This window comes from Ostrinia nubilalis, chromosome Z, assembly GCF_963855985.1.
Source record: "Ostrinia nubilalis chromosome Z, ilOstNubi1.1, whole genome shotgun sequence".
Taxonomy (NCBI): domain Eukaryota; kingdom Metazoa; phylum Arthropoda; class Insecta; order Lepidoptera; family Crambidae; genus Ostrinia; species Ostrinia nubilalis.
This window is the reverse complement of record NC_087119.1, coordinates 11,492,480-11,519,013: the sequence shown is the minus strand read 5'-3', so window position 1 is coordinate 11,519,013 and position 26,534 is coordinate 11,492,480. Positions and strand designations below refer to the sequence as shown.

General features: G+C 36.7%; 2 protein-coding genes and 2 long non-coding RNA genes across 7 annotated transcripts; all 4 read left to right on the top strand.

The window, feature by feature from the left end:
• Positions 1 to 267: 267 nt before the first annotated feature.
• LOC135087199 (uncharacterized) lies at positions 268 to 5,490 on the top strand. Of its 4 annotated transcripts, none has more exons than XM_063982037.1 (4): positions 272 to 1,164; positions 1,259 to 1,390; positions 2,982 to 5,247; positions 5,335 to 5,490. In XM_063982037.1, the coding sequence occupies exons 1-3, from the start codon at positions 414 to 416 to the stop codon at positions 5,162 to 5,164; spliced, it is 3,066 nt and encodes a 1,021-aa protein (XP_063838107.1). In that variant the 5' UTR covers positions 272 to 413; the 3' UTR covers positions 5,165 to 5,247; positions 5,335 to 5,490. The 4 variants fall into 4 exon arrangements, with proteins under 4 accessions (XP_063838109.1, XP_063838107.1, XP_063838110.1 ...); XM_063982038.1 differs by having other exon boundaries at positions 287 to 1,164; positions 2,982 to 4,181; XM_063982039.1 differs by lacking the exons at positions 2,982 to 5,247; positions 5,335 to 5,490 and adding an exon at positions 1,716 to 2,432 and having other exon boundaries at positions 268 to 1,164.
• Positions 5,491 to 6,466: 976 nt separating this feature from the next.
• LOC135086695 (uncharacterized) lies at positions 6,467 to 7,557 on the top strand. Its single transcript, XR_010260569.1, has 2 exons — positions 6,467 to 6,878; positions 7,287 to 7,557. It is a non-coding gene; the product is annotated as an uncharacterized LOC135086695 (long non-coding RNA).
• A 4,292-nt stretch (positions 7,558 to 11,849) lies between these two features.
• LOC135086673 (uncharacterized) lies at positions 11,850 to 14,912 on the top strand. Its single transcript, XM_063981447.1, has 4 exons — positions 11,850 to 12,054; positions 12,803 to 12,970; positions 13,484 to 13,711; positions 14,621 to 14,912. Exons 1-4 carry the CDS (start codon positions 11,971 to 11,973, stop codon positions 14,786 to 14,788), a joined length of 648 nt encoding a protein of 215 aa, XP_063837517.1. The 5' UTR covers positions 11,850 to 11,970; the 3' UTR covers positions 14,789 to 14,912.
• Positions 14,913 to 22,979: 8,067 nt separating this feature from the next.
• LOC135086451 (uncharacterized) lies at positions 22,980 to 23,607 on the top strand. The gene is made up of 3 exons (XR_010260487.1): positions 22,980 to 23,047; positions 23,134 to 23,302; positions 23,455 to 23,607. It is a non-coding gene; the product is annotated as an uncharacterized LOC135086451 (long non-coding RNA).
• The last annotated feature ends 2,927 nt before the right edge of the window (positions 23,608 to 26,534 follow it).

Sequence of the window (26,534 nt, the reverse complement as noted above, 5' to 3'; positions counted from 1 at the left end):
ACAAGTTGGATTTCCAGTTAGGATAGTGTGTCTGAAGGAATTTGAATAAATCAGATTTTATATTGTAGGCAAATGTTATTATCACAATAAATCGAAAGTTTCAAACATCTTACACAAATAGAAGTGAATCAACTAATCCTGGGAGGAATATTTTGATCACGCTTGATTTCACTTTCTGGGACACCCTGTAATGTCGATTATTATCTTAGTGTATGATAATAAGATAATAATTTGCAATGCCACTTTTTGGTAATTATTGTCTATCACGACCAGAAGAAAAACTTGATGACATTTTCTGGCAATGGGCCTCACAAAATTCTTTTGTTTATAGTTGTCAAAATTTTAAGCATGATCATACAATTTTGAAAAAAACATAACTAATAAAATTTCCCATCCCCAAAAACAAACCCAGAATGGCGAAGCAGGATGACGGGCTCTTCCTCCTGGAAGTGCTGATCGACAAAATTGTATTCGTTAAAAGCCCCTGCTTCTCCGACAAGGACTTCAGGACTTGCGTGAATATAGAATGCCCAGCTGTCGAGCCACTGGAGATTTGTGACGATGACCCTGGAGCTTGTGTCGCCAAAAGTGGAGGACCGTTCGTGAAAACTTTTAACAATGGAAAATCATGTCTGTTTTCCCTCAAAGAATCTGACATATCTTCAGCAATGAGCAAATTTCCTATAAAAATATCAGTGTACAAATCCCTCCCTTGTGGATGCCTGCCGACCAAAATTGTAATGGGGGAGGCTACAATTGATATGACCAAGGAGTTTGTAGAGGCTCGTAAAAAGTTTCTGCAAGACCCGACGACTGTAAGCTATGAGGCACTGAAGGATTCTTTCAGAATTACTGGGCCAGATGGAGCGGAAACTGGTGAAATCGTAATGTTCTTGCGTATATCATGTTTCGGAAAATTGATAATCACGAGATTCCAAGGGGGTGGTGGTCCTCCAAATCTTGGCGCTGGTTCTGGCGGTAACGCAATTGTCGACCGTTCCTGCAACCCTCGAAGGGATTTCCAAACTTCAAACGATCCTTGTGTTTGTGGGGCAGCCCGAGGTCAGGGCAGCGCCGCCGGAGCAAGTGGTGGAGGCGGCGCTGGTGGTGCTCCCTGTTCCACTTGCGGTGCTGGGGGTGGTGGTTTTGGCGTCTGCCCTCCAGGTAATTGCTACGGACTTCGCATACCTGCTTGTAATGTTTCTTCTTAACCAATTAGTACTAGTTACCGATACATTTATATTTCCACTTTTTACAGCCCGTGATCCGTATAACACGATGCCATGTCAGGATCCTGATGATCCTTGTTACTGCACTGGGCCTAAACCTCCTACTAAACAACCAATGGTCTGTAGAAATACTGATCAATATTGCCTTCATGTACCGAAAGGTGAGCCCAATTTATACATATTTCCATTACTTTTGCAGTTGTTTGACTATTGTTATTATAATTACTCTGTACTTAATTTTTAAAAATATTGAACTAATAGTTTAGACGTCTTAATTAGATATTTATCAATAGTCAAACATAGCCTAATAATAGTATTTGTAGTTTATATCCCTCCACTCCTTTAAAATTTCTTAATTTTCTTTTCAAAATTAGTAGGATCCAATATTTATTTTTTGAGATAGGACTGTTCTGGACAAATGTAATTAATTTATGTATCAGAGAGTTATCTAAACTGAATGCATCAGCGAAATTTATTGATGGCCAGGTCGCAGTAAACAATTCGAAGAGATAGGGACAAACCTTGGTGGAAACGAGCTTAAGATCAAAGTACCAGCTTCCGCATCGATTATCAAGAAGATGAGTCAGACGCATTGTGCTATGTCATACCCTTATGCCAAAGGGGTTGATGGCGGACCATGTCTACCACCTTGTGGGAAAAATCAAATAAGTTTGGCATTACCCAATGAGGATGTTTGCTGTCGCGGAGCTAGACTTGCCGATACTCAGTTCACTTGTACAACTGAAGGTTGTACTCAAGCATCTAAGCACGGGCAACAAGCTGCTTTAGCACGTGGTGATGTCAAACAACAAGACCCTGGCAACAAAGACACGTTTGTATTAAAAGTGGCAAAGACAGCCATGCAAGGTGATAGAAAATGCAAACTAGAACTTGAACTGGTCACACCCAAAGGACCAGATAAAAAGCCACCTGTTCAAAAAGTAAACATGAGATTACAATCAGACGCTGATTGCGATTGTTGCGTGAGGAGACTGAAAAAACCAAAGGGGAAAAAGAGACGTTAAAATTGCAAATAAAACTCAAAATAGTAACGTTTAATGCTTAGAATTTAAAATATTTATTTTTCTAAATTCTTAGTTAGTCACTTATTAGGTATACTTCTCTAAGGAAAATTGTTTGATTGAAATTGTACTCCCTCCCGTAAATTAACCGTTTTGCAATAGCTTGATACGATCACCGATTGTACAGATTGCTGCCCGACGGGGAACAAGGTGATATTCCAAATGCCGTCAGACACTTGCGGCATGGGCCACAAGCAACGCATGTACTTTAACATCAACTCAGATGGTGTTGGCGATATGGCAAGAGATGAACCTGGTCAGCTGATGCCCACTAACGCTGAAGATTATCCTGGAGTAGTTTATGACTTTCCTGATCAAGTAATTAAATTAAGAGTTGGGAAGACTGTTGAGATGCCAGGTCGAAAATCGAAGCTAGAATACCAATTTATAACACCTATCATGACAAGAGAAAAAGTAGTGCCCGTTAGAGATACGCGTACAGCCCAGTGCATTCCATATTGTCCAGACTGTTGTCCTTCTAAATTAGCCAGACGTAAAAATTAACATTGGTTTTTCGCTTATTTGTTTTATGTAAAAACGTTTTCTTTAATTAAATATATTTGTCAGATGATGGTTTTTTAGTCTCCCTTTATATCATTTTGTAAGTTCTTTTAGAGTTAATAGTTGGTTTGGTTTCTAACAATTCTAAATTGTCGTCAACTGGTCGTAGGTACTCTGCTGAATTTGCCGATAACACAAGATCTCACTGAAGAGCAAAAATTGGAAATAAGAGCATCGTCTAAGGATATGGATAAATATAGAAACCATGAATCTGTGATTGAAAATTACAACTATATGAAACTTCCAATCAATAGTTCAATTCATAAGTACTTTGAGATATCTGATGATCACCTGAAAGTACCATACAAACTATATTCAGCAAGTGAAAAGTATTCAGCTACATCACTAAGTACCATAAGGTCTAAAAGACGCAGTGTATCATTCTCAGATACCATTAATTACGTTTCTAAGTCGCATCATTCCATACATAGTATAAAAGATGAAAACTGCAAACAAGACTTCTTCGCAGGCAACGAGATATTTGGAAAAAAAGAGACTACTGTTTATATGACACTATTTGATGAATTTTGTCGCTATCAAAACTCAACTCAGTCAACTACTGGAACACAGGCTACAGCCTCTATAAACAAATGTCTACAAGTGTGTTGCAATAATAGTTTAACTGATACTACTTACCAGCCAGGAAATTTAGGTATAAGCCCACATTGCTATTCATCATACGCGATGTCAGAAAGTCCATATCGTGAAAACAGAAAATTAGACAAAATGAGATATTCTGACGTATATTTCTTTGGAAGGAAGAAAGACGATTCAAAAACAGAAAAATTGGGGATGGGAAGTTCTGGATCCAAATCGAAACGCCATAGAACCGAACAAACAACAACCATGCCAGTTACAAACGAATCAAGAACAGCACAAACCAGAAAATCAAAAGGGGCGTCTGCTGGAACTTGTACAAAGACTGTTTCTATAAAAGAAGAGAAGCCATGTCCAATGGAGAAACCATGTCCTGCTGTAGCTTCTGTTGTTAAAGGCGAAATGGTAGCCACTGTGTCACATATAAGGCTTGGTCCTCGAGAGCCTTGCCCGGTTCATGGAAAAGAACCATGTCAAGGACCTAAATGTATAGTCGCTTCATCAGGGGAGGAACAAGCTCCTGTTAAAATAACTACAATGACTAACCCTCGACGCGGAGTATTTGAATTAGTAATTCGTAGAATCACTGGAGCTCCATTGGCAAAGAATGAACTGATGTTAGAATGGACACCACCACCTTCAAGGCCCCCATCATGTGGACTACCCTGTTCAGTTCCCTGTGTACCGCCGGTGCCCTGTCGACCTTCAAAATGTAAAATGATTGTCTGCCGTCCTTCACCATGCAAGCCAAAGGGGTGCAGAAAGCCGTGCGGTCCATTGCCATGTCGATCTGTGCCATGTAAGCTATGCTGCAAAGTTTCATGCGGCGGTAAACCTTGCCGACCTTGCAAACCTTGCAAACCGTGTAAGCCATGTCGGCCCTGTAAGCCATGCCCTCCCCCACGCTGTAGACCTTGCAAGCCAGTATGTTGCAGACCCTGTAGAACTTGTCCACCACCACGCAAGATCTTTAAAAAGCCATGTCCACCACCACCTTGCAAACCGTGCAAACCGTGCAAGCCATGTCCACCTTCACCTTGTAGCCTTTGCATGACCTGCATACCCTCGCCATGTAACCCTTGCAAGCCTTGTCGACCTCCGCCTTGTAAACCTTCGCCATGTAGACCTCCACCTTGTAGACCTCCGCCTTGCAGACCTTGTAGACCTCCACCTTGCAGACCTTGTAGACCTCCGCCTTGCAGACCTTGTAAGCCAAAACCTTGCCGCCCACCTTCACCTTGCAAGGCATGCAGGCGTTGCAGGCCATGTCCTCCGTCACCATGCCGAGCGTGCAAGCGTTGCAGACCACCATCGCCGTGTGGCCCCTGCATGCCATGCCCCCCCGCACTCTGTGCCCCCTGCCCGCCTTCGCCCTGTAGCACTCCATGCTCGTTGCCTTGCTGCAAAAGTCCTTGCAGTTCTCCATGTAAGAGCTCGCCTTGCTTGAGACCGTGTCCAGTTGGTCGAAAAAAGACTAGAAAAAGTAAAAGCTCACCAAAAATAAAAGCTCACCGGAAACGCATATCCCCATGCTGCAACCGTTCGAAGACATGCCCCGTAGTGCGTTGTCGCAGCGTCCCTGGGCCGTGCCCTACTTGTAACGGCATGCCGCTGTGCCCACCGCGAAAGTGTTGCTCCATATCCTCATGTAAATCGCCGAAATGTTGCAAGAGTTGCTCATCCTGCTGCGATTAAATATAGAATCAGTTCTGAATTTATCACAATAAACACATTTATGGAACACAAAGATTTCTTGTTTTATTATTTTATCTGAATTGGTAAGTTGGCACAGCTCGATTCATGGCAGGCACTGCTCTTTGCATCCCAAACGAACGATATCTCTAATGAAGCATTTTTCTGTTCAGGAATAAGAAGAAGGATTTAATGATATTACCAAGTCTCGTAAAAACAGTAATAATAATTATTACCACTCATAGGTATAGTGCCAGTGTTAATGAAATTTTGAAGATGATAGCGAAGAATATTATGTTGTAAGCGAATAAAAAGTATTTTCCGGTTTCTATGCGTTTCTAAATTTAATAAGGGCCAATTGCGCTATTTATTTATGTCAGAGTTAGTTGCCCGCACTCGAATCAGTTCAGCCGTTTCTAAGATTAGCGTGCACAAACGCAAAGACAGGCAAACAGACAAAATTATTTGTTCGATTGTTAAATTATAGGTTCTAGATTCACTCGTCACCTTCCGTACAGACGGCAATCAGTTTTATTAAAATGTAGAACATTATTTAGAGGTGTGTAGATATTATTTTCATTGTATCAAAAAGTACACTTTGGGGATATGTCTAGTAGGAAAATCATTGGCAGTCCACAATTAGCATTAAAACAACTACCAGCCTATTTCAGAAATTCGCTAATAAATATGGTGTTGCAGCCTTTTTTTGCCTGTTAACGATATAATGTAGATCGAACATTCGAGCATTCAGTGAGGGAGGCGAACCGAGCATTACAGTTCGCAACATGTTCGTTCATCCTTTTAATAACTAAGGCTGAGGTGCATGCACTATCTTACTTTAACTTTAACAAACATCAAACACAAATCTGTCAAACTCCATACAGAAAGCACCGGTTAACGTTATAGTTACGTTACGATTAAAGTTAGGTGGTGCATCTCAGCCTAACAATCGAATCTAAAAATTAAGAGTAGGCGCACACCGTTGATTTTTAGTTGGCCGATAGTTTAGTCGGGCAGTTGATCAGTATGGGCATGTATGGGAGTGCGCACACTACGCCGATTCGATTTGGCCGATTCTTCATACAATTTGAAATCGGGCACAACTATCGGCCAACTAAAAATCAACGTTAGAGTAGGCGCACACCGTTGATTTTTCGTCGGCCGATAGTTTAGTCGGGCAGTTGATCAGTATGGACATGTATGGGAGTGCGCACACTACGCCGATTCGATTTGGCCGATTCTTCATACATTTTAAAATCGGGCACAACTATCGGCCAACTAAAAATCAACGGTGTGCGCCTACTCTAAATGTTACTGTGGTTGAATTTAAAAAAAATAGGTGACTCTAGGACTAGCTGGTGTTCTCTGTTCTCTGGATTGAAAACGAAATTGTAATAAACGATAGGTTACTCCTTTGCCGCCATTTCCCATTTCATTCCTCTTTTTTATTTTGTTAAAAAACTGACCTGTCAGGATCTGTCACATTTATCACATTGTCATCTTGCACAAGCGGCGAGTCATTCAAAATTCTAGTCTTCTCTCAAAATCAATAACAATGTCTCTAAAAAGCGCTAAAGGGGTTCAAGTACAAGGGAAACCGAAGAAGGACAACAAGGGGCCATGTCCGTGGCTCTGCAACATGGTCCCTACGAATGTCCCGGGGCCGGGAGCAGCTCAGTCCATATTGCACCCTCGGAAGGACGTGTTTGTTCTAAAGGTAACCCATATTCTCTACTATACTTACTCCTTTTCTCCTTTGTTTCAGGACATCGGATTCTCTTCTTTTGTTGACTCATGATTAGTGTGAATTCCTAATACATGTTTTACATTATCCCGCCTCTTATTTAGATTGGTCGCAACCAACATCCTACTAATATTATAAATGCGAAAGTTTGGATGTCTGGATGTTTGTTACTCTTTCACGCAAAAACTACTGAACGGATTTTGATGAAACTTTACAGTATTATTGTTTATAATCCAGAATAACATATAGGCTATAATTTATGACGATCTTTGGCAAACGAAATTTCACGCGGGTGAAGCCGCGGGCAAAAGCTAGTGTTTCATAAATACATAGTCTAGTTCAACGTTTTGTCATCCAACTCTGTTAACTTCGAATTTTTAGGTTGCCAAAGTGGGACCAACGGGTGATCGTCGTTGTAAAATGGAGCTTGAGCTAGTTACACCTAAAGGACCAGAGAAAAAACCGATGTGTCGCATTGACACCAGAGAGACACAGTGCGACCCTGAACCCCCACCATGCTGCTGCATGAAACCCAAAAAGAAGAGAAAGTGAAATGCTCTACTAATGTTAAGAATAACCCAAAACCCCTAGGCCGAAATGAAGTGATTCCGATGTATAGTAACATAAAATATATGAATATAAATTAACACCAGCTTTTGTTTCATTTTTATTTAACAATGTAAATTTAACGGTCTTGAAGTTAGGCCTGGTGAAATGAAGAGGAGCATCGGAGACGCTGAAGTGGGGAGGAGATGAGAGCAGTTATGGGCTTGGTGATGGATTTAAAAGATAATTTTGATTATCCACTTATTTTCATAAGTACATAAGTACTTATACAACGTGTCCCAAAATTCAAGGATAAGCCGACGCCACAGGATGGACATAGTCATAACTACTTTAGGAAAAATAAGGAAAAAAATCTATCTGAATTATTTTTTAACTTACACAATAAATTATGAAATTTGACGAAAATTGACACCCCTTATGATATTTTACATTACCACGACCACAATTATTCAAATATTCCTGTTTTTCTATTTATATCGGCAACTTAAGTAGTGCTGCTGTTCACCCCAACTCTTAAAACCCCCAGAATCCTTGCAGTTTTTACACAATAGTTAATCAAAATATGTAATTTCCATAAAATTTTCAACGATTTTTACTTTCACTCCACTTTGACTCATCGTTTTGTAAAAAAAAAGTATGAACGCTACTGCGGCAAGTTTTTTATAAAGTTGACGCAACTATCCAAGATTCCAAAATGGTATAATACTCTAAGAAACCTAGTCGCAAAAAAGATATGCGTACCATTTTTACAAGCACTTCGCTTGTTAGTTAGTATGGGATAAATCTTACAACTGAATTTAAAACCAGTTCTCCTTAACCAATTGAGCTGAAATTTGGTATACTTGTGTAAGTACGATGACATTGCAATATTATGGTACCATTGAGCTGGATGGAGTCTGGAGGTGGCCATAGGAACTCTTAACGAAACGGCGGAATTGCATCTAGTTTGGGTTCGTTGGACTTGTCTTTTCGAGCACTTTAGTGCTAGATGATGTCCAGGGTCCTGATGATGAAGTCAAGAGGTGGCAGGAGCTGACCATAGGAACTCCTAAACGAAACGGCGGAAGCTTATCAAGTTTGGGTTCGTTGGATTTGTCTTCCTGAGCACTTGGGCCATAAGATTGAGAAACAACTAAAAAATTTAAAATAAAGTTGTAATTTAAAAAAAACTTTTTTAAAAACAAGTTTGACTTCGTTTGAATATTATAATTGACTTCATCATCAGGACCCTGGACATCATCTAGCACTAAAGTGCTCGAAAAGACAAATCCAACGAACCCAAACTAGATGCAATTCCGCCGTTTCGTTTAGAAGTTCCTATGGCCACCTCCAGTCTCCATTCAGCTCAATGGTACCATATTACATTTTCATCGTACTTACATAAGTATACCAAATTTCAGCTCAATCGGTTGAGGAGAACTGGTTTTAAATTCAGTTGCAAGATTTATCCCATACTAACTAACAAGCGAAGTGCTTGTAAAAATGGTACGCATATCTTTTTTGCGACTAGGTTTCTTAGAGTATTATACCATTTTGGAATCTTGGATAGTTGTGTCAACTTTATAAAGAACTTGCCGCAGTAGTGTTCATACTTTTTTTTTACAAAACGATGAGTCAAAATGGAGTGAAAGTAAAAATCGTTCAAAATTTTAAGGGAATAACATATTTTGATTAACTTTTGTGTAAAAACTGCAAGGATTCTGGGGAGTTTAAGAGTTGGAGTGGACAGCAGCACTATTTAAGTTGCCTATACAAACAAAAAAACAGAAATATTTGTAAATGGTGGTCGTGGTAATGTAAAATATCATAAGGGGTGTCAATTTTTGAAGAATTTCGTAATTTATTGTGTAACTTAAAAAATAATTCAGATAGATTTTTTTCCTTATTTTTCCTAAAGTAGTCATGACTATGTCCATCCTGCGGCGCCGGCTTATCGTTGAATTTTGGGACACGTTGTATATACTTCTCCCTCGTCTCTCGGCTCCTGCGAAAGACTCCATAAATTTTAACCATTTTACCAAATTTACCTACAGCAGGTAGACGCTCATAAATAATGGTAAAAAAATTAATCAATTTGTTGCCAGCGACTACTTAAGCCCGGTTTTCACCAAAGCGGAGCAGATATAGTCCAGTCAATGAATGCCTTAACGACGGTGTAGAGAGAAATCCGTGGAACACAATTTCTGACCACGGGACTTTATTTAGACTAGTTAGGAGGTGAACATAGCAAAAGTCCCCGCCCTTAGCCCTTGAGCCGGCGGGGAAAGGGAGGTTTAAAGGTACCACTTTTCGGTTTTTCGCTTAATCCTCGGAAACTATGCGTCCTAGTGACATGACTACTATGAACCAAAAAAAGCTTATTCAGTTTGCTACAGGTGAGACCGTCAAGTTTTTCTATATCTTGTATAGTTTTTGCGGCATCTGCTCTAGAAGGTCTGTAAAATTGGAAATTTTATTGTTGTCTTACACGTTCCTTTCAGGAGAAAATCGACTAAATCAACATTGAGCAAACACTATAGACATGCGGGAGCATGTTAAGCCTAGTTCCATGGAGGGGACTGCACCGTGCGTATATTTAGACGAACCAATTAGACCCACTTTTGACTCCTCATCATTCAAAAACTACTGTGCATTAACACTTCAAATTTGGCTCATGTATTGAGACTTGCAAGATGTACATCAGCTTCAAATTTCATAAATATACCTCAAACGGTTATTTAGGTATTGACGTTCAAAAATCGATATTTAGAGCACTACTATCTATCTATCACATGTGAAATGTTAAAATTTACTGGTTTTTTATTTGTTCCTTTGTATTTACATAACTACCTTTCTGGATGCCAAATTTGAACCTTCGAGGTCATCTGGAAGTGGTTAGAATTTGGTCTATAGGTCAGACATGTAGATTTTTGGACGTCAATATCTAAAGAACCGTTTGAGGCAGATTTATGAAATTTGAAACTGATGTATATCTTGTAAGTCTCAACACATGAGCCAAATTTGAAGTGTTAATGCCCAGTAGTTTTTGAGTGATGAGGATTCAAAAGTGGCTCAAAGTGATTCGTCTAAATATACGCACAGTGTAGTCCCCTCGCTGGAACTAGGCTTAACATGCTCCCGCATGTCTAGAATGATTGCTCAATGTTGATTTAGTCGATTTTCTCCTGATGGGAACATGTAAGACAAAAATAAAATTTCCAATATTACAGACCTTCTAGAGCAGATGCCGCGAAAACTATACAATTTATAGAAAAACTTGTCAATCTCATCTGTAGCAAATTGAATATGCTTTTTTTGGTTCAAAGTAGTCATGTCACTAGGACGCATAGTTTCCGAGGATTAAGCGAAAAACCGAAAAGTGGCACCTTTAAACCCCCCTCTCCCCGCCGGCTCAAGGGCTAAGGACGGGGACTTTTGCTATGTTCACCTCCTAACTAGTCTAAATAAAGTCCTGAAGTCAGAAATTGTGTTCTACAGTTTTCCATCTACAATGCTTTATTGACTGGACTAATAAGTGTGTTCAAAACCAATCAGATTTAATTATTCCCACTTCTTGTCTACACTCCGCACAGCCACGGCACAGCTCCGCCACCGCGCCGCTGTCAAATTCTATAGAAAAGGACAATGACCAAAAGTGGTCCAAATGTCCACCACTAATGAGACCTATATTGGCTTATAGTCCATTAAATAGAGATTAACTTTCAGTATGGGACCAAAAAAAAATAAGCTGTCAGTAAAAAGTTATGACTGTATCTATGGAAAATTGTAGTAGTTTACGCGCTAATCTCAGGAACTACTGGTCCGATTTGAAAAATTATTTTTGTTATGGATAGCCCATTTATCAAGGATGGTTTTAGGTTATATAACATAGCAACCAATAGGGGCGGAGCAGTAAAGACAAATGTTGTAAAAATTCGCATTATTCCAAGTATTCCAATATTGTTGTCTTTCTTCTGAGCTTATTTTTTTTCTTTTAGCGAGAAACTAACACGGCACACTAAGCAACATGACATAACATGCATAGATTAGTCCAAAATGTGCGATGGATAGAATGATATCAAGAACATTTTTCGGATGAAAAGGTGAAAAACATGACTTTTCATTCAGTCATAACTTTTTACTGACAGCATATTTTTGATTGCGGTTTGGTTATAATGAATCAGCATTTAGTAGACTATTTTACTACATAGGTCTCGTTAGTGGTGGACATTTGGACCACACTCCATACATTTTTGGTCATTGTCCTTTAATGGTCCGACTTCTCCGCTCCGGCTCCGCCTTGGTGGGAACCGGGCCTTATTCCATTTTGCTCGAAGGGTGTTATTTTCTTTTCTCTATGATATTGTTTTCCAAACTTCTTTCCTTCCTCCAAATTTCTTAAAAGTTACTTTATGGGCTCACGAAATGTCATCTAAATCAAAATTTCATGACACTTCACTAAAAAATTTGGGTTAAAATTTTTCGATTGTATTTTCGGGTTCATAAATTGTGTTACATAATGGTGAAAGGTAAGGAAGACGAAAAACAAAAGAAACCACGCAAACCTTATGAAGAAATCGGCGCGATATTCAATGGCAACGAGGTAAAAACGTTTATATTTATTTGGGTTCTAAAAAACTTATCCGTAAATTCTAACGTAAATTCATTATTAGGCATCCAATTTGGTCATCATTGTAAGTAATAAGCGAACAGATCCGATAGAATTAGTGCTCCTAAGACCAACTTCTTGTCAAGATAAATGCTGAGCAGGAGTCCCGCCTATTGGCGCAGTGGCCCACCGATTTTTTTTCCTTTTCGTTTTGTGTTGTTATTGTTTATAAATTGTGCTTACATATCGCTCGCGTCCCTGTTTCAAAAAACAGGATAAAATCTATTCTATGTCCTTTCCCGGGACTCACACTATCTATATTCCAAATTTCATCAAAATCGGTTCAGTGGTTTAGGCGTGAAAGCAAGACAGACAGACAGAGAGAGTTACTTTCGCATTTATAATATTAGTATTGATACTAATATTATAAATGCGAAAGTAACTCTCTCTCTCTCTCTCTAGTCTATAGACTAGTATAGAAGTAAAGATTTTCTGTAGTTTATTTTTGTAAAATTATGTTTATATCATTATATGAATAGGAAAGAAGATATTAAACAAAATATGCTACTAGGCGCAGTTTTTCCAATATGGCGGCGCACGCGGCAACGTAATGAGATCGCAAAGTATTCGGAAAGAGCACATTGTGCACATCGAAATCTATAAATATCAATTTTCAAAACTCCCGGAAAAGTTTCTAGGCAAAACCACCAAATGACTGGACTACCAAGGCAATGTTTTTCAGGTGAAGATAAGGGTTCCAAAGAGCACTTCCAAGCCTCCAAAACTGACGCCTTCCCAGCTGAAGCTGCAGCAGCAGTGCACCTGCGACGATGGAGCTTCAGTGTGCTCTGAGACATGCGGGCTGCCCGGCGAGGAAGATGGTGGCCCAGCAAACCAGCTGCACTTACAGGTACAAGAATTCCAAAGCTGAGAGCTTATGTAGTAACAACTGAAGCACCCACAGATCACAGAAACTAAAGGGAGATGTGAAAAGGAGGCGGGGCCAGTGTCGCAGCAATATGCCCAAAAACAGAACACATTGCTCGTAGCAATGGTGTCCTTGTAACATAATAGTGACTTGTTTGATATGTGTTGCATCAAATTATGTCACCAGTCAAGTCATTATTCATCATTCAATATTTCTCGTTAGCGAGCTCCATTGTTTATTTTTAACTTTACATTTAAACTTTACCAAGTTATTCGATTAGGAATATCAATCTTGGATTTTTCACAGGTGTAAGTCATTATACCCAATCATCAGTCTTCTGCAAATTATAACTTAAAACTAAATCATCATCATCATCATCATCATCATCATTTCAGCCATAGGACGTCCACTGCTGAACATAGGCCTCCCCCAATTCTTTCCATATTGCCCGGTTGGTAGCGGCCTGGTAACTAAATAAAATATCAAATTTCCCAGATCCCCGACGACATTTGCGAGGCCCTCACCAACAGAACTGCTCTGAACTCAGAGCTGACCTACAGCAAGAATGAAGCTCACGAGACGCTATGTAACGTCTGCAACGTCACTCCAAACGACGCTCCCAAGGGAGTCCAGGCTCAAAAGGTCCTGCATCCAGACAAAGATGTCTTCATTTTGAAGATCGGGAAACAGACTGACGAGCCTAATCGCACTGGAAATATTGAGGTAACTTAAGAGGTTAATGCCCGTTTTCACCATCAATCCCTAATTTTTAAGTGACCCCTATGAAAACAAAATGCATGTTATTTGTTACCATAGGGGTCACTTAAAAATAAGAGATTAACGCCTGTAGCACATCTCCGCCCGCGAAACCATGACAGCGAAATGATTTCAATATAATTCTCTGAAATCACATCACCACATTAGCAACGAGGCCAAGTAAACGCAGAGATGTATATTGAATTTCTTTCGTTGTCATGGTTTCGCGGCGGAAAACGGGCATAAGTCATTGTATTCATAAGCTAAGTTTTATCACTGTAGAGCTTGATTCATAAATTACTATTTGGTCAGTTTATGGTCTTAGTTATGCTAAGGAAAGAGACCAGCTCTAGCATTGCTGTTCTAGACCCAATATTATCCATTCCGATTTTTTTAGATGCCAATAATGAAAAGCTGATGCATACCTAGACGTGATACCTTTTATAACAAATGGGAAAGTACTTATTTATAAAAGACTGATCTGCGTATATCTGTCAACGTGAAATTGTGAACTCTGTCAGTTTATAATATAACGCGTTAGATTGTAAACTAACAGTGGGTTAGGTTTAGCATTTTAAAAAAAAAAAAGGTTAGATTGTAATTTAACTACGTCAGATTATAATCTGACGCAATTCACAATTTTGCGGTGACATATCCATTGTCTATCCAGCTATCTTTTTGATTTTCGGTACAATGGCCAATAATGTCAAACTTCGTCCATTATGTCCCTAATAGATTATGAAACATGAAACCCCAAAACATAGCATTGTTCATATTCGTATTACCATTATCAAAATAAAAATAGAAGTAGTTCTGTAGAAAAGGTCCAACCAAAGGTTACACTTAGATATTTTTGACAAGTTTCTCAATTGCCAGGTGGAATTGATAACTCCCAGAGCGCCAGCCAAAGCGAAGCCAGCAACCCACTCTTGCATCCAAATACAGTGCGAGGAGCAAGACATACCCTGCTGTGTGCCCTGCAGGACCTGCCGCGGAGTCGTCCCTAAACGGAAAAAGACCAGAAGGTCTAGATGCTGCATGTGAAAATAAATTTTAGTACCTACTGAACTTTACGAACCTTTTTCTATGTTTACTAACATTGTGAGCTCGGATACAATGTGTGTTTACAAAATGTTAAGAAAAACTAAAATAAAAAAGAGTAAATAACCCATAACGTTTTTTATTGATAACTAGATTTCGGTGTGGAATTTTTCGGTTTTTTATACATTAGTAACCTATGACACTCAACAATAATGTGGCTTTCTATTGGTGAAAGATTTTTTATAAAATCGGTTCAGTAGATCCAGAGATTACCCCTTACAATTTAACAAATATACAAACACAAACTTTACCTGTTTAAATTAGTATAGGTGAGTTTTTTTATAGATGAACTACACTGAACTGTCCTTTATTTGACACTGACAGGGGGGCCACCGTCAATAGCGGATCGCTAGTTCCGACTTTTGCCACGGTGGAAACCATATAGTTGCACGAAGATGGTGGCGCCCTGCTGTCAATGTCGTCGGTGGGACATTTCAGTGTAGTTCAACTATAAAACAGTCTGTTAGCTTTTTGTTCTTGAAGTTTCCTTATCTTCTTTTTTATTAAAAAGGCAGTTTTTATTAGCGGCATTATGCAGAACGAGTTGTAGTTACATCAATTCGAAACATCTCTGATTCGATTTTAAATTAATTCGAGAGTATTACAGTATCGATACCAGAGTTCAGGTAACAACACTGTTACGCGTGTTTGTAGTCGTTGGATGCTGATGCTGTATTGATTGGATGCAGATTGGTATTTAGTGAGGGGTCTACGAGTACGAGTATTAGTGCATTCTGCATTTTCGCGCATGCTCGCTCGTAATAGCCCTTGAACCTTCCGCCTCCGCATCCCGCAGTCTGCCTGTTGCATTAAAGGTCAAAGGTAAAATACTGTTGGCAGGACATAAGACTATGCATAGCATAAAATCGTATCTAATTAATACAACTACATTAGATTTAGATACTAAGTACAATGTAGCCTAAGGTGTACTATCCTTCTGTAACAAATTCACAATGTAAGTAATCACCATTTTAGGGATTTTCCTAATTCCGACGAAAACATCACATAAATTGGAAATTTTCCTCTATTTGAGCGAAAATAGAGCAGCAAATAAGTACCTATTTACTAATGAACGTATTTTTAGCTTTACCTGCTACCTTACTAACTTTTTCTTAGAACATCATCTCCAGATAAATGCTTACACATTTTTATCAGGCGAAAATAGGATTGGTAAATAAAATATTAATTACTTACATTTGGAAATATTTTCTGACTCAAATAATAAATGCGAGGTACGAGTGGGATGGTGAAAGATGTTATAAATAAACTCAACGTCATCTGTCACCACGCGTGAAACGGAAACCTTGGAAAACATCGAGAACGGAAACTTTTACCAAACTTAGAAGGAAAATATGTAATGGCGAAGCACAGTCTTTTATTTTCCCTTAGAAGCGGACATCCCTGTTTTATTAATTCAATCGTTAGATATTACTATTATGTATAAAATTGATGAAGGAACTAGTAGTTGTATTTGCTTAGTTGCGAAGAAATATTCGATATTGTGATTTTATAAAAAAAACAGTTTTAGAAGCATATTTTCTAAAAAAATTACATTAAGTCAGAATTTTGTAAATAAATTTACCTATCACTATAACGTCTACCTTTATTCAGAAATAAATGGTTATTGCTGCAGTAATTTAGGAATTATTTAATAATTTATGATTTTCAGAAAACATTTTTTTCTCCGTTACACTAGAAACCGACCGCGCAGGACCGTTCATTGTGGAAAACCTTGGGGGAGGCCTTTGTCCAGCAGTGGACGTCATTTGGCTGAAACAACAACAACAACACTAGAAAATTGGCAGCTATATTTACTTTATATTGATGCATGATATAATTATCTATAATACCTGAAAATATTACTTGCCTATCCCGTGGAAGTTCGATGATACGACTAGAAAAATTTGTCAAAAGTAATATTGACTAAGGCCATCGGTCAAAACCACTATTAACTGAAATTTGCAGTCAAAAGTGGTTTTGATCGATTATGAGTTTTGACTGCAACATATATATCGATGTTTCGAAAACGATAGGATTTCCAATAAGCCGCCAGCGGGCCAACTCTATAATTATCAAACTCGACCAGACAAATTAATAATGGTAAAAGCAATGAATTTCAATAGTTATCTAACAAAGGCATTAAAACCGTATTGTTACGGACGGCATTTAAAAAACTAAAAAATATTCAGATGACAACCCTATTTACATATAAATTTTCTAAACTCATAGAAATTAAAATATCTTCGAACTTCCACGGGATAGGCAAGTAATATTTTCAGGTATTATAGATAATTATATCATATATCAATATAAAGTAAATATAGCTGCCAATTTTCTAGTGTAACGGAGAAAAAAATGTTTTCTGAAAATCATAAATTATTAAATAATTCCTAAATTACTGCAGCAATAACCATTTATTTCTGGATAAAGGTAGACGTTATAGTGATAGGTAAATTTATTTGTACAAAATTCTGACTTAATGTAATTTTTTTAGAAAATATGCTTCTAAAACTGTTTTTTTTATAAAATCACAAAATCGAATATTTCTTCGAAACTAAACAAATACAACTACTAGTTCCTTCATCAATTTTATACATAATAGTAATATCTAACGATTGAATTAATAAAACAGGGATGTCCGCTTCTAAGCCAAAATAAAACACTGTGCGAAGGAAAGTCCATTTGAATAAAACTTGTAATAGTGGTTTCATGTGTTCCTTGACAATTGATTTGGCTTAGAAAAAAATTATATGAAAACGTAGAATTCCTTTAAAATTGCTATTAATTGACTCACGAAATAGCGTAGGTACATATTATTTTTCAGGTGTCCCCTATTTCGTGACATTACCGAATCAAGGATATTATGGATAACATTTTGATGCTTGGTTTTTAAATAATTATTTATGATAATTTAAATGTAAGTTATGAAACAAATAATGCATTTATTTAAGTTTCTCATGACCTAAATTCGGTATAATTTGTTTCGTTCACTAGAATTTATATGACACGAGTTTGATGTTCACATAAATTACCAATTTTAAGATAAATTAGCATAAGTACTACCAGCGTAATTTTGGTTTTAATTCGATTTGTTTTATTTATCTTTGTTTAATTGTATTATATGGGATAGATAATAGTTAATTGACACAATTTGATAATAATCTATGAATTTTACTTGGCAATTTGGAATCTGATTACCTTATTCCCGAAACAAGGAACCGTATTATTGCTACTTTTTCCCAAGTTTGTGATATATAAATGTAGGTATAGTGTTAGGTACTTTTATGACACATACCATCAAAGAAATCGGCATATTTTTTAGCTTTTAATAGGTACTTACCTACCTAAGTAATTAATTAATTGCTTACTTTTTATTATGAGTAATTGTCGTATCTTCGACATATCTTTTGATACGATGTCGTATCAAAAGCTTTCATACTGATATCATGCTTGGTTATTTTTGAATAAAATGTTAAATTCGTAAGAGCCTTACACCCGTATTCACAAACATTACTTTGAGGCCTCATAGTGCGCGTGGACGCACAGTGTCCCAAAAACCTATTCATAGACGATACTTCAGTGGTGACAAGCACTATGTGTCCCTTAGAATGAACGCAAAGCTAAGGTAGCCAGGGAGCTGTATTACGCAACGCATAGTGTCTATTTACGTCAAAATTTTTAGGATATTCTCGTTTTTGAGGTTTGTTTGCTTTATTTATGGTTGTATTCGATTAATATCATCTTACAATGGATAAACAGTAGCGAAGACTAATTTGATAATTATATCAATGAGCAAAGTGGAATGTACCAGAAAAGTGATACGGGATTCCCAAAATCCCTTTGATTATTACAATTCAAACGAATTTAGTTTAGGTTATCCAAAGATGGGGTACTTTTCATACTTTTACCACTGATAAAAGAAGACCTGAGGATATTAACTGCGAGAGGCCTACCAGTGCCTATGTATCAGTTGCTAGTGGCAAATAAAACATAAAATTATTTATGAAGTTTTATTTTCATCAATTTTCAATGTCTAATTTAAATTAATGTATTTGTAAATCATTAATCTTTTTTTCATGTTCTAACTGTCTAACAAATTATTTTCTCTTGCTATCATTTTTTTTCTCTTTGTAGCCCCAACTCGTGCAAAGCCTGGCCTTGTTGTATATTCAAAGTGGTACGTGGGACACTATTTAAGTTGTGAGCCTAACTATGAAAACAAAGTAGTTTTTATTAAAATGGTATTGATTGCGTTTATTGGTATTGTCTTTCATGATTTATGTACTTTTTAATGTGTTCGAAATACTTTTCATTGCATTTTTTACACTCAGCTTGAGGCACCTCCAAATCATGGTTTTTGACCGCACCGACAGTTGCTTCTGGCTACATAAATAGCTGTTCACGCATTTAATTTTAATATACGGGTACCAAAAGAAGTGTTTAGATTCCAAGCAAGAATTTTGTAGCGTTGGACCTGTTTATTTCATATTTTGAGTGTTCAAATAGTCAGTTGTTTGACGAGACGTGTAAAAGTTCACATTTTCGTCACGAATGGCGATTCGACTATGCTGGTCAGTTTCCCTTATTAAACTGAAGACTTTTGGAAAAAAAGTGGCTGTTTACTATTAAATATTAACCATTCTAAATTTCTCTAGTGACGTTTTAGTCACATAATCGGATATTTTGGAAAAATAGGCACCGTAAGTTTCAAAGTGTTCCGAGCGCATGGGACTTTTGTTGGAATTGGTTCATCTTAAAACACCTCCATAGTCGATAGCTGTTTATTTTCAGGATCATTATGCATAGATCCTTAATTCGTCAACTGTCACAATTTTAAAAACGGCTTTTAAAGCTGTTTAAACGTATTTATCAAACTATTCCAAGGACTAAACGACACAAGCGTCCTATTGAGCGTTTGAAAAATTTTGTGACATCCAGCGAGAAACAAACGTATTAACCATAATAATAATATGGTCATACAATATTTTATTACTGCTAGTGGAATTAATGCCTAGGGTTATCTCAATCCTACGATATATCACATAACGAGGTTTCTCTTCCATTTTTCTGACAACATCAATGTTTTGCGCCACAATTAGTCATTTTGGACGACTTTCGCAAAGTTCACTGGTGAGCCAATGACATACAATATTATACTTCTTAAACTAGCGTTTTACAATGGTAAAGGATAGATCTTTATCACCAAAAGTGAAATTTACCTGACCGCTTCAGTTTTGTATTGATTAACCACGTCGAAAGTCATAATAAATCTTCGCGGGAAAATTTCCGCAAGTCAATTCCATGTTTTCAACCGACTTCAAAAAAAGGAGGAGGTTCTCAATTCGACCCGTATGTTTTTTTTTTTTTTTTTCTATGTTTGTTACGCGATAACTCCGCCAATTATGAACCGATTTGAACAAATCTTTTTTCTGCGTATAGGTAATACCTCAAGGGTGGTCCCATTTAAAGGACATTGTCAGAAACCGCCTTAGATTCCTGGGCACAGCAGTAAAGTATCAAAATTAATCTCTTACTTTTTGAATACTTAAATATTAATTAGATTGTAACGGACACTTGAGGATTAAAAAATGAAATAATAAAAGTATTTTATATGTATTCCATAATACTATGACGACATCCGGACATTTTAGGGCGTGGCCTGCTCCATATCCTATGAAGTTCCATAATTTGTGTCGATAAAATCTATGTAAAATCGGCACAAGGCAATGCCGTACTTCATTGTTAGGAATCCATGTAATAGTGATGTTGACTGCGGTCATCATAGACAATAAGATACCGATCTTGTAAATAAAATAAATCGTCCAAATTGCTACAGTATGACTAGATTTTAATTAAAAGTTAAAAATATATTGCACGATACTACAAGAAGCTATCTAATGTGTCCAACTGGTCGAAGGTCATGAATAAAATAAAAAGAATTGTGATCATAACACTGATATAGACAATGACAACAATATGGGATCATCTTTAATATATCTGTTACAGTTTCAAAATTCGATGAAAAATCCAATGCCGCTTAAAGTGAGAGAAATGTCTAAAGTTCTAATAGAATTGAAAGTTTTATTCGCTCAAAATGCTTATAACAATAATTGGTAATACATTTCAAATATTAAGTACCTTTATAATGTATCGATAGAACCAAAATGATATCCTCTCAGCTTGGAAAGGGAAAACCCAGGATTGGGGGAGCGCTCCAGGCAATTTTTAGAACATTTCATAGGTAGTAAGTAAATAATATTTATTTTATTATTAAAATTGAATATTTTGATATTGATAAAATTGAATATATCTTTCGATTCAAATACCGAATATTTTTCAATCGATAATAATTATCGAGAATTGTTAATAATATTCAATTAAAAGTTGTTCAATCCCTAGTCATGCATAGACTAAGACGGTAACCATGGAGATAGTTAGTTTGGTAAGTCACGTGTTAAATGTCAAGAGTGGAAAGTAAACATAGGATTCATGTTATTTATTTACGTGCAAAATGTAAGTAAGTAAATCATAAAAGTGGAACGCCGAGCTATTTCCAAAACCCGTCCAATATTATAATACAATTTGGCTGCGACAACTACAATACAGAACATCTCCCAAATCGATGTGCATAAAATAATATAATACAATACTAGTAAGTAAGAGGTTATGATAACAATATTGCTATCAATAAGTTTATAGAATTGGTCCGCCAGGAATAATTGTTCTTACATAAAGATTTGTGTCATTTAGAACCTAGAAAGTATTATTTCGGCACTGTTGATCTAACGGCGAACAATGTATGGAGAACGAACATTGTCCTTTAATAATAGAAAAAACAACCCCCAAGGGTGGAAAATTGGGGATGAACTTTTTTATACGCAATATCTCCGCCGATTATAAATCAATTTGAACGATTATTTTTTTGTTGAATAGGTATTATCAAAAGGGTGGTTTCATGCGAATTTGAAGAAAATATTTCACCCCCAAGGGTGGAAAATTGGGGATAAACTTTTTTATACGCAATATTTTCAATTTTTAGTTTTTTTTTGTGTTCACGCATTTGAAGTCGGTTTTATTTTTTTTAAAAGTTAATTATTGTAGTCAAGATAATTTTCAATTCAATGTTAATAATACAAAACGTGCTCAAATGATAAAAAGTTTTGAATAAGGTTGTAGTCAAAAATGTCAAACTTTTCATTAAAAGTATCAGTACCTCTAGTAGGAAAAACTTTCGAGTTCGTTTCGTTGCGTATTCAAAGTGTCATCGAAAAATTTTGTATGAAAAATTAAACAGCGCCCCCTAGGGCGGCTATAATATAGGGGGCGCTGTTTAATTTTTCATACAAAATTTTTCGATGACACTTTGAATACGCAACGAAACGAACTCGAAAGTTTTTCCTACTAGAGGTACAGTACCTCTAGTACGAAAAACTTTCGAGTTCAAGACGAGGACGAATTTTTGTACGTTTCGAGTTCGAACTCGAAACGTTCATTCTTGTTTTATTAAGGATCGTACTCGTTAGCTTAACTTTCTAATTTCTTTCGTCGGCACGCAAGGCCAAGAAGCTTCTTTCGACGAGTCATAGAGTATTTTACAAGTTTTTTTTTATTTAACATGGAATGGTGTGTTCCGTCCGAAACATGCTGCGTTATTTTAAGATGTTGTTATTAAATTTAAAAAAATAAGTTACAAAGATGAATAATGCTCATAACGCCTCATTAATTGTTTATACGTTTTTGTGTTATTGTTTGTTTAATATGTAAGTATTTAAAACCATTATTATTTATTACCAATCAATATTTATATTGTTGGGTAAACAAATTTCGGAACATCTTTCGTCTTGTTAATGTAGCTGGCAAGCAAAGCGGCGTTATGAATAAATTTAAGTTGCTATAGAAACAATGTTCTGTTGATTGTCACTTGTGTCATAGAAAATAAAAAGAGCTATCCATTGTGTATTCCTACTGTTGTAATAAATTAATTTGGTGGACAAATCTATCTTCTATTTTTCTACTGTAAAATCACACTCAGCCACACGCTCACACACGTCTGACATTGAAAAGACAGGGATTTTTCTTGTTTTGACGTATTTTCTAACCTCTTAGAATGTTATTAGAAGTCGTAATAAAATAATTTGAATATAAAGCTATGGTTTAAAGTAAATAAAGACCATTTAACGATGTTAACATGATGAGACATCGGTAAGTAAATTAAATTAGCAAGTGAAAAGATTTTTTAGTTAAATCATGTAGTTAAATATGTATATTGTAATTCTATCTTGTTTTAGATTTTATGGAATGGAGGAGAAGATTTAACAGCTAGAAATTAACAAAAATCCTGCAAGAGCATCGAGATCTCGCTTTTGGCGAGTGGAAGTCCAAAGGCAAAGTGCAGCGGTTTGCAGTTCTTAGCCTCACTTTTTTGGACCTAACAAGACAGGAAAAGAATAGTCAAAGGTATGTTGATTGCAATAATTGAATCTTTATTATTTAAGTAGGTACTTACCTATGCATTCTCTAGACAAACTGAAATGTTATGCCCTTTCATATTGATTGTTAGGATGGCAAGTTAAATTAGTATTTAGTTAACATTACTTTTTCTTTTACAGAGGAAACCCGAGTAGCCAGATGATAATATATGAAACCATGAGCAGCCAGCCATTGAAACTCTCAGCAATTTGAATAACAATTTTGATTGATTACCAATCATGTATCATACCTATTAATAGAAAATTAAAACTGTTAGGTACCTATGTTTTAATTGAAATCCCAACTAATATTATAAATGCGAAAGTAACTCTGTCTGTCTGTCTGTCTGTCTGTCTGTCTGTCTGTCTGTCTGTCTGTTACGCTTTCCCGCTTAAACCTCGCAACCGATTTTGATGAAATTTGGCATAGATATAGTTTGAGTCCCGGGAAAGAACATAGGATAGTTTTTATCCCGGTTTTTGAAACAGGGACGCGCGCGATAAAGTTTTTCTGTGACAGACAAAATTCCACGCGGGCGAAGCCGCGGGCGGAAAGCTAGTTCAAAATATTGTTTAATGTTTTATAAGTATTTATTAAATAAATTGTCACACATATATTTTGTTTTAATCCCATTAATGTCTATTTGCCCGCAAGTGTTGATGGTATTTCTTAAGTGTGCCTAGGAACCTTAGTCCTATTACTTATTCTGTGCCGGAGCTGGATCTTTGTAAGGTTTGGGTAGGGTAGGTACCTGTAATGATTAATAAATGTTGATGAGTAGAATACTATAACATTAATTTTATAGTTATTAGTTTAGGTAAATAAGTTTATTAAGATCTAAAACTTTCTGGCTAAAACACTTACGAGCAAAGGTATGGAATCACCCTGTTGTGTTTTGTTCTGTATGATCTTAAGAACTGAATGCATATGACATTTGTATAAAATAGTTCATGGATAAATCTTATGTAGGCATGAGTACCTACCTACTTCTCCGAGTATGTTGGGGGTATTGAGAGCATTGGTTAAGTAATTCCAAATGCTTCTTCATACCATCAGTGCCTTGGTATGAACTGGATGCATCTTAATGCATAGCACATAATATAACCTGTAATAATTATTATCTATCAAATGACAAAGAAATCATGTGGTATGTAGAGTAGACAGAATGTATGAATAAATTATGTACTTGCCTTGTGTTCCAAGGACACTCTTTTTGTTGCCATAAGATTATCTTTCCGGCAATTTGTCACATAAGTAGGTATCTTACAGGGCAGATATGTACCATCCTAGACTGCATCCCTCTTAACATCATGTGCGATTGTGGTCAAATACCTGCCTTGTTATGCATAAAAAAATAAATAAAAAAAAATCTACTAAAATGCAGGTTTATTGACTTTGAGGCGGTATCGCTGCAACAACCACAACATCAGGATTTAAGTTTTTCCTTATTATGTTGCCCTATTAGATATGAAATAAACAAACATTAGGAAAAATGTCCACAAAATATATTTTTTTACTCACTGTTGGGATGCTTCCTAATCTCTTAACTTAAAGCATCTAAACAATCTAAATGATGCCAAACAAGGAAATATATTCGCCGACCACATAATCTCCACATTTAAGCCTCAAAAACACGTAAAATTTATATCAACGTAATCTTCTCACAACAAAATTGACAGTGACACAACATTCGATGATTTCAACGACAACGAAACGACCGTTGATTGTCAAAATTAGGTTCGTACTACGTTATTTCATACAAAATCCATCTTTCGTCACGCCTAGTATTTGAACTCGATACGAAAGAAAATCGAAAGTTAGGTGTTTTTTTCTTTTTATGACCTATAGGGGGCGCTGTTTAATTTTTCATACAAAATTTTTCGATGGCACTTTGAATACGCAAACGAAACGAACTCGAAAGTTTTTCGTACTAGAGGTACAGATGTCGTCTAACAATACGTTATGTTGTCGAGGCTCACAACTTAAATAGTGCCCTAGTACGTTTGATTCTTGTTTCTGTCTTAATCTTAATTCTTGCTAGTACTAATCTTAATTTCTTGCTACCTGAAAAGCAAATTATGAATTTAACTTCTATGAGTATACTCTGCTTAGTTATTCGTCATAAATCTACCTATTATATTTTATAAACATTACTTACTAGTGGGTGTTGAGAACGTTTGATTGATTTCTGAGAAAGTTCTTTTTTCTTTGGGTCTTTAAATTATTCCAGCAGCTTTTCAGTTGATGTGTGAGCCTTTGTGAAACATAAAATATGGTTGAGGATTGTAAGCCACTGTTAGATTTTCCCAGGCCTGCCTTCAACTCGATATTTTAGAGAGGATAATAATATGCTTGTCTTCAATAATAGGTCGTTCTCTTATTATAGCTACAATCAGCTCTCTTTCGGAAGAAGAAAACGGCAGCTTTTTTGATCTGAAAAGTAATGATTTTCACTATTTTTATTTTTATTATTGATTGAAAATAAACAATGCAATCGAAGTATTCATACTAACCTGATAGTTGTAGTTTAATTCATATTTATTAAATTCACAAATCCACAAAATTTCTAAATATATAAAAGGAGAAACTGACTGACTGACTGACATATTAACGCACAGCCTAAACGGCTAAACGTAGGCACTTGAAATTTGGAAGGGACGTAGCTTAGGTACCGTAGAGGTGCACTAAGAAAGTAATTCCCGAAATTTCCACGGGAACGGGAATTAGCGGGAAAATCCTTTTGTATGAAAAATCTAAACCGCTTAAGTTAGACGCTTGAAATTTGGCATGCATGTACCTAGTAAACTTAAAGCTTAGTTACAACAGGATATTGCAAAATTCCTACGGGAACGGGAGTTACCGGGAATAAACATTTGTATGAAAAAATCTAAACCGCGTAAGATAGATGAAGACGGGTAAAACGGGATCCACGCGTACGAAGTCGCGGGCAGCTGCTAGTATCACATAAAACCGTTGCACCGTTTAAATGACAGGAATGTCAGTTAGCGGAGTGAAGTGCGTAACATAAGCGAACCAATCACAGAGCTCTATTCAACATTCTGATTTTGCATAGTCAAGGGTCGTTTAAGTATTGTTTATGAATTGAAAGGCTTGCCATACGGAACGCATTGAGAAATGTCACATTTCGCATAGCATTGCTGCTTCACATAGGTAAGTATCGTTTGTGAATACGGGTGTTAATATACCGAAGTAGGGGGCA